The sequence below is a fragment of the Salmo trutta genome, chromosome 1, assembly GCF_901001165.1.
Source record: "Salmo trutta chromosome 1, fSalTru1.1, whole genome shotgun sequence".
Classification (NCBI taxonomy): Eukaryota; Metazoa; Chordata; class Actinopteri; order Salmoniformes; family Salmonidae; genus Salmo; species Salmo trutta.
In genome coordinates, this window is record NC_042957.1 from 4,490,566 (window position 1) to 4,498,838 (window position 8,273).

General features: G+C 42.7%; 1 protein-coding gene across 2 annotated transcripts; it reads right to left on the reverse strand.

Moving 5' to 3' along the window:
- Positions 1–2,767: 2,767 nt before the first annotated feature.
- LOC115151293 (translation initiation factor eIF-2B subunit beta-like) lies at positions 2,768–7,740 on the reverse strand. 2 transcript variants are annotated; one of them, XM_029695255.1, is made up of 8 exons: positions 7,465–7,740; positions 6,165–6,285; positions 5,612–5,763; positions 4,747–4,910; positions 3,989–4,084; positions 3,726–3,863; positions 3,377–3,443; positions 2,768–3,200 (listed from the first exon to the last, which is right to left on the reverse strand). In XM_029695255.1, the coding sequence occupies exons 1-8, from the start codon at positions 7,634–7,636 to the stop codon at positions 3,043–3,045; spliced, it is 1,068 nt and encodes a 355-aa protein (XP_029551115.1). In that variant the 5' UTR covers positions 7,637–7,740; the 3' UTR covers positions 2,768–3,042. The 2 variants fall into 2 exon arrangements, with proteins under 2 accessions (XP_029551115.1, XP_029551155.1); XM_029695295.1 differs by lacking the exons at positions 2,768–3,200; positions 3,377–3,443 and adding an exon at positions 3,454–3,549.
- Between the last annotated feature and the right edge of the window lie 533 nt (positions 7,741–8,273).

Genomic DNA, 8,273 nt, shown 5'->3' on the forward strand with positions numbered 1-8,273 from the left:
TCGTGTTAAAAACTGTCTGTCCTCGGTTACAACACTCCCTACTGAGTTCCAAACTGCCTCTGGAAGCAACGTCAGCACGTGAACTGTTTGTCGGGAGCTTCATGAAATGGGTTTCCATGGCAAAGCAGCTGCACACAAGCCAAAGATCACCACGTGCAATGACAAGCGTCAGTTGGAGTGGCGTAAACATCGCCGCCATTGGATTCTGGACTGATGAATCACGCTTCACGCTTCTGGCAGTCCGACGGACAAATCTGGGTTTGTTGGATACCAGGAGAACGCTACCTGCCCCAATGCATAGTGCCAACTGTAAAGTCTGGTGGAGTAGGGATAATGTTCTGGGGCTGTTTTTCATGATTTGGGTTAGGCACTTTAGTTCCAGTGAAGGAAAATAACATTCTGGATGATTCTGTGCTTCCAACTTTGACAACAGTTTGGGGGAAGGCCCTTTCCTGTTTCAGCATGACAATGCCCCTGTGCACAAAGTGAGGTCCATACAGAAATGGTTTGTTGAGATCGGTGTTGAAGAGCTTGACTGGCCTGCTCAGAGCCCTGACCTCAACCCCGTCGAACAACTTTGGGATGAATTGGAACACCGACTGCGAGCCAAGCCTAATCACCCAACATTAGTGCCCGACCTCACGAATGCTCTTGTGGCTGAATGGATGCAAATCCCTCCCAGAAGAGGGTATAAGGCTGTTATAGCTGCAAAAAGGGGGAACCAACTCCAAATGAATGCCCATGATTGTGGAATGAGATGTTGGATGAGCAGGTGTCCACATACTTTTGGTAATGTAGTGTATCTCAGACTGTCACTCTAAGCTATTGTACACCATTGCATAATATGGAAACCATTACTATGGAAACCAATAACATGGAAACCATTACTATGGAAACCAATAATATGGAAATCATTAATATGGAAACCATGTCCTTTTCAGGATCACTTAGTGTCAGAAACCAGTTCACACCAAGTAAAACGTACATCATTTATCATCTTTGTCCTTCAATAAAATGAATTAACTGTTACAAGACTTAGCTTAGCACCGGAGTTTCTCTCTTTCTCTCTTTCTCTCTGCTCTCGGAGGACCTGAGCCCTAGGACCATGCCTCAGGACTACCTGGCATGATGACTCCTTGCTGTCCCCAGTCCACCTGGCCGTGCTGCTGTTCCAGTTTCATCTGTTCTATCTGCGGCTATGGAACCCTGACCTGTTCTCCGGACGTGCTACCTTGTCCCGGACCTGCTGTTTTCAACTCTCTCTACCGCACCTGCTGTCTCTAATTTTGAATGATCGGCTATGAAAAGCCAACTGACATTTACTCCTGAGGTGCTGACCTGTTGCACCCTCTACAACCACTGTGATTATTATTATTTGACCCTGCTGGTCATCTATGAACATTTGAACATCTTGGCCATGTTCTGTTACAATCTCCACCCGGCACAGCCAGAAGAGGACTGGCCACCCATCATAGCCTGGTTCCTCTCTAGGTTTCTTCCTAGATTCCTGCCTTTCTAGGGAGTTGTTCCTAGATACTGTGCTTCTACATCTGCATTACTTGCTGCTTGGGGTTTTAGGCTGCATTTCTGTACAGCACTGATCAGCTGATCAGCACTGATCAGCTGATGTAAAAAGGGCTTTATAAATACATTTGATTGAGTTTACTGAGACAAAAGTGCATTAAGCTTTTTCATAGTTATACAATACATTTACATTTTAGTCATTTAGCAGACGCTCTTATCCAGAGCAACTTATTACGGTTAGTGGATTCACCTTACGGTAGCTCAGACAACCACATAGATATCACGGTCATAGTAACTATATTTTGAACAATAAAGTCATTATTTGTAAAGTCAGTGCTAATAGGAAAAGACAAGTGCGAGTGGTAGTTATTTTTTTTACATGAATAGATAGATGTACCTTATGTAAGATGTAACTGGGCAGGACAACACGGAAGTCAAGCAAAATTTCAACAACACTGCAATTTCGTACACCACCGCAACAGGTCGCTGTTGTCCACACTAGAAGCCGTGTGACGCGTGTGTGTGACGTCACGAATTTAACTTGAAATGCCCTAAAAATCCTCTGGTTTCTCGCCGGGTGCAGTGGCGTGCGCCTGTAATCCAAGTTGCTGGGAGGCTTAGGCTGGCGGATCGTTTGAGCTCAGGAGTTCTGAGCTCCAGTGGACTATGCCGATCGGGTGTCCGCACTAAGTTCGGTATCGATATGGTGCTCCTGGGGGAGCCCGGGACCACCAGGTCGTCTAAGGAGGGGTGCACCGGCCCAGGTCGGAAACGGAGCAGGCCAAAGCCCCCGTGCCGCTCAGTAGTGGGATCGCGCCTGTGAATAGACGCTGTAGTACAGCCTGAGCAATACAGCGGGACCCAGTCTTTTTTATATATTTTTTTTCTTCCAAACATCTTTCTGAATCTGTTGGTTTGCATATATAACAGAAATATGCTATTACGACGCACTCGTATCGTGAAGAAACCCACAGAGCAGAGCAGACAATGTATAATATCCATTGAAAGTAAATGTAAACAACGTTGATTCAACTTGTGTGCGTCAGTGTGTGTCCAGTGTGTGTCCACTGACAACAATTTGTAAACGATAATGTTAATTTATTTGCTTCATTTTCGCCCGTTTCTGATTTAGGAGGCTGCCTCCTGCTGGTGCTCCGGCGTAACTACAACTATCTTTTTGAATACTTCATCGAGAGTTCCAGTAGTGGGCGCTGTTCTGGCATCCTACTGGTAAGCAATATCATTGTAAAGAATGTATTTTCTTCTTTGAAATAACATTCTGTAAATTCTATTAAATTACAATGAAGTCAGATACAAAAAGTTAAGAAACTTGCAGCAAATCAAATCTATTTATATAGACCGTCTTACATCAGCTGATATATCAAATCATACTATAAACTCAGTGGTTTCACAAATCATTGAAAAGACTAAAACAAACCAAATGCAATCCATTGCATAACCCTTTTTTTTTTTAATTATTATTTGTATTTATTATGATTAGCATTTTCTGTACACTGATTACAGTTTGTGGTCCTCAGGGTGGTAGAGTTCACTCATCAGCCGGTAGGTGTAAGAGGGAGCGTTGCCGCCGATGTTAGAGATGAACAGAGTGATGAGTTCAGGAGGAACGTAGTCGAACACGGGGCAGTGCACGTTCACCTTGGATAGAATCTCTCCTACAGAGACAAACAGAGGAGAAGAGTCAGATGAGAGAATTTTTTTTTTTTTTTTTAAATCAGTCATTGCTAGCTTTTACACAGACAAGCGTTGATTACTTCTGGTGTTACAGACACTTTGGTAAAGAGTCTCAAGAGTATAAAACACTAAATAAGTTCTCAATTAAAAGTACTACCTGCTGCGAAGGGAAGCACCTCGTGTGGGGAGACAAACTTATGGAATGTGTCCTCTTCATTGGGGAACTGAGAACAGGAAAACAACCTATTTTTGTCATTCAATTCAGGAGCTTTCAGGTGAAGAAAGGGCTCACTGACATCCATCTCCATCCAGAAGGTGTTCATGTTCATACTGAATATCAAATCATCAAATCAAATTTATAAAGCCCATCTTACATCAGCTGATATCTTAAAGTACTGTACAGAAACCCAGCCTAAAACCCCAAAAACAGCAAGCAATGCAGGTGTAGAAGCACGGTGGCTAGGAAAAAAACTCCCTAGAAAAGGCCAGAATACGGTTGTGAATACCCGAGGCGAGAGCTTGAACATGGGAGAGCAGACGATGAGCGGAGTAGAGTGATGCCTGGCTGCTAGAGCTACAGAGTGAGTTCCATTGACCGCCCTGAGCCCACCATTGGCTAGAACTGTCTGTGTGCCGATAATGACCTGAAAAACACCACATCTGGTCCATTAACAGTAGTCAAGCTATCAATAGTTTAGTAAGAGCCTGTTCTAAAATAAGCAACATCACAGTAAAAAATATATATATTTTTTTTTTAAGTCAAACTCACCTTATTCACTCGGGACATCACTGCAAATATGGCAGCATCTGCTATTACAGTGGTCTCAATGCCCGCTTTGGAGAGACCAGTAGCCATTTCATGACCCTTGGGAGAGGGAGGTCATTACTGTAGCATATTAAATAATGAAATATTATGGAGAGAATAAATTAATTTAATAGATGCCTCCCATGTGTGCTTCCTTTAACACTACTGTATATACATATAAATAGATAGAAGGATGGCGGGATGGATAGATAGAGGAATGATAGATGGATAGGAGGGAGGGATGATGATGAGGGAGGGATAGAGGGATGATGGATGAGGGAGGGAGGGATAGAGGAATGATAGATGGATAGGAGGGAAGGATAGAGGGATGATGGATGGATAGAGGGAGGCAGGGAGGGATAGAGGGATGATGGATGGATGGAGGAGGCAGGGAGGGATGATGGATGGATGGATAGAGGCAGGGAGGGATAGAGGGATGATGGATGGATAGAGGGAGGGAGGCAGAGATGGATGAGGGAGGGATAGAGGGATGATGGATGGATGAGGGAGGCAGGGAGGGATGATGGATAGATGGATGGATAGAGGCAGGGAGGGATGCTGGATGGATAGAGGGATGATGGATAGAGGGAGGGAGGCAGGGAGGGATAGATGAATGGATGGATAGATAGAGGCATGCAGGAAGAGAGGGATAGATAGAGATGGAGGTATAGTTGGATGGTGGGATGATGGGAGCGAATGAGGGATGAAAGGATGGCGTATACCTGGCAGAAGGGGGCACACTCAGCCACGATGACATGGAACTTGCGTTTCCTCGCTGCGTCTTTGAGGAAGGCCTCGACGGTGCGTGAGCGGCCGACAGTCATGATGACCTCGTTGGAGTGGATGTGCTCCAGGGCCTGCATGGCGATGTTGTCTGTGGTGCCCTCTGGGAGAGAGAAAGACGACAAGAAGGAGAATATAACAGTAAACTCAGTGCTGCTTGACCAAGGATAATATTCTCATAGGATCTTTAGGAATAAGCAGGGTACAGATTAAAAGCACTAGAGAACATGGGGGCTGAAAGGGGACTTCAGCTAATGCCAACTACGTCCTCCGAATGGTACAGAGATAAAGTCAGATGTTATTTTCCTTACGCTTCAGTTAAGCGACATGATTATATCTCACTCACTAACTTTAAGCATCAGCTGTCAGTGCAGCTTACAGATCATTGCACCTGTACATAGCCCATCTGTAAATAGCCCACCCAACTACCTCATCCCCATATTGTTATTCATTTTTTGCTCCTTTGCACCCCAGTACCTCTACTTGCACATTCATCTTCTGCACATCTATCACTCCAGTGTTTAATTGTTAAATTGTAATTATTTTGCACTGTATATATAGATTTTTCTATTGTGTTATTGACTGTATGTTTGTTTATCCCATGTTTAACTCTGTGTTGTTGTTTGTGTCAAACTGCTTTGCTTTATCTTGGCCAGGTCGCAATTGTAAATGAGAACTTGTTCTCAACTTGCCTACCTGGTTAAATAAAGGTGAAATAAAATAAATGAAAAAGCTTAAAAGCTGCTGGAATGAATTTGATAACGGTTGGTGTTAATATGTGTGTGCTATCAGTGAGAATCTTACCAAGCTCTGTGAGGAGTTCATTGATGGCCTCTATGACGTTGGCTTTGAGATGAATAAAATGTTGTCTGAAGTTCTCCTCAATCAACCCCCCTGACGTCAGCAGCTTGTGGAGGGACTCCTGCTGCTCGGTCTCCTCGCTGCTACCACGGAACCTGAGGAAACAAAAAACATAGGTGACATGAGAAGAGAGTGACAAGCTGGGTATATTTCATTGAAATGACCGTAGAACAACAAGACATTGTACAGATGGTAGCTTTAACATGAGTAGAGCGGCAACAGAGAAATCGTCAACAAGTCCATCTATTACATAATTAACCAGATTCTGTTTAGCTAACGTTCCCCTCACTGTACTCCATGACATATGCTCCAAATGATGTTTAGCATGACAGGGTTGGTGAGGAGTGGAACGATAGCTAAACAGATTGGTACCCAGACTAGCCTATGATATGGACAACCATAACAAGTGTATCAGACACCAGATGAACAATGTTGATTATAAACCGTCTGCCTGTTCTTTGAAGGAATATTCCCCAGACTCCCCCATCTCTCTCACCTGGCATACTCCTCCCTGATGATCTTGAGTACGCGCCGTACCATGTTGCCCACGGTGGTCTCGGACGGTTGGGCGGCAGTCATTCTCCTTCCCTCGTTGCGAATTATCTCCATCAGGTCGCCTGTTATGACATACAAGAGGATTTCTTTGTCATACATTATTCCTAGTAAGTGAATAGAGAAATAGTAATAGCGTATTTTTGTAAGAACGAACTCAGCCATGGTTTGTTGGACAAAGCATATGGGGAAAATTATTAGCGTTTTTTTTTAAAGGGGTTTCGGATAAAACGTTGAAAATAAAGTCTGTGGTAAACACAGACTTAGGATATCTTATATGTTTTGTTATATGAGAATCTTCATCAGCTAACGTCAAATTCTTCAAAATTCACAAAAAGTATGTAATGATTAAAAAAACACAAAGCACATAAAGGCTTCATAATTCATAAAGGTCATGTTAACTGACTGGTATTATCGCACAGAACAACATGTATAAGATCTCCTAAGTCTGTGTTAACCTCAGACCTTATATTCGGCATTTATTATTAATTCCCCATTCATTTTTCCCTATAGGGATGGCTGAACGAGCCAGAGATAACTTATTTCCGGGTTTTAGGACTACAAACGGGCTATTAACTATGATTTATCAAAGACTTTTAGAAATAACCCAAGATAGACCACAGCCTGTCGTTTCCAATGGGAGCAAATTAAATCAGAGTGGTCAGAACAAGCAAGGAGATAGTGAGCTCCTATTGGCGCGTTCTGGCATTTATTTGCATTTCTCTCCTAAACAATGCCTTTTTTTTAAAACATTGGCAAAGGTTAAAGTAAAAAAAAAAAACGCTATCCACTTTGTTTGTTACAGATTTTAGTTTTGGAAACAGAAAACTGTATATGAGTTCAAATGTTTAACGATGAGAAAAATAGCAGAAATGTCGGTCAAAATCCATTTCGCTCCATCTTCTCCCACTGGGCTTCCCTCTCATCACCATATTTGGTAGTGAGAAGAAACGTCAACCGGATGCTTCACATTTATAAATCCGGTGAAATATCTGTCTAATTGTTCTATCTGTGCTATGATGTCCAGACAGCTCAGTCACACTATTGACCAGTTTCAAAATTACATCAGCTTCTTGTGGCAGTTCAGATTTTGACAGCTGGCTAAAATTACTATCACAATGCGTCTGATAGCGGATAAAAAGTTGCTCACAAATATGAAATGTAATTTACAAAAAACATTTACAGCTATCTTGAGAACTAGAAAACCATGAATCTAGCTAGAGTTCTGCTGTTATAACGTTTACCTGCGCTGCTCCATCGTGCTTGGGCTGTTATTCTCAGAAGCAAATATGTGGTTTCTCTGGCCATTTCCCCCGACCCTCGGAGGGGTCCTGTCCCACTACCTCCCCTCTTCAAATCGGCAAGAAAAGACTCGATTCGTTCCGTAAGATCTGTTTCCTTGTCTGCCCCAGGCATATTGTTTTCTGTATTCACTTGCTAGATGCTGTATAAAAAAAAATAAAAAAACAATTGGGTGTTGTCACACATTTACTTAAGAGGGAAATTGAACCGGAACTACATTGCGCGCGAAGGAAGGCGCTTCCGGGTCACTATATTAGTCCAATGCTGATTGGACCAAATGATTAGAAACCCACATCATGCAATGTTTTCATAGATTTCATAATTTATTCATAATAATTGTATATTATTAGGTAGACAGTAACAGGTAGACAGTACTAGTGTAACCTTAATACAATAATATATGATCCATTTATGAAGATGCCATAATGACAAAGATTTTTAGAGCCAAGCAGGAGCTAATGAGATCCTGCTGGTGCCTTAGGGAACTCCTCCTCTGTGAAGCGCTTGTGCAGTAACTCAATTCGCCCATGCACTCTTTCTAAACAACGCTCTTTGTAGAAACATTGGCAAAGTCTACAAAATGCGCTCCACTGTTACATATCTTAGTTTTGGAAACAGAAAGCTATATGGAATTAAAATGTTTAAATCGATGAGAACATGCAGAATGTAGGCCAAAACCCACTGCCGGACACTTGGCTTCCTCTCGTCACCAGATTTGGTAGTGAGTGGAAACGCCAACTGGATTTTTCAC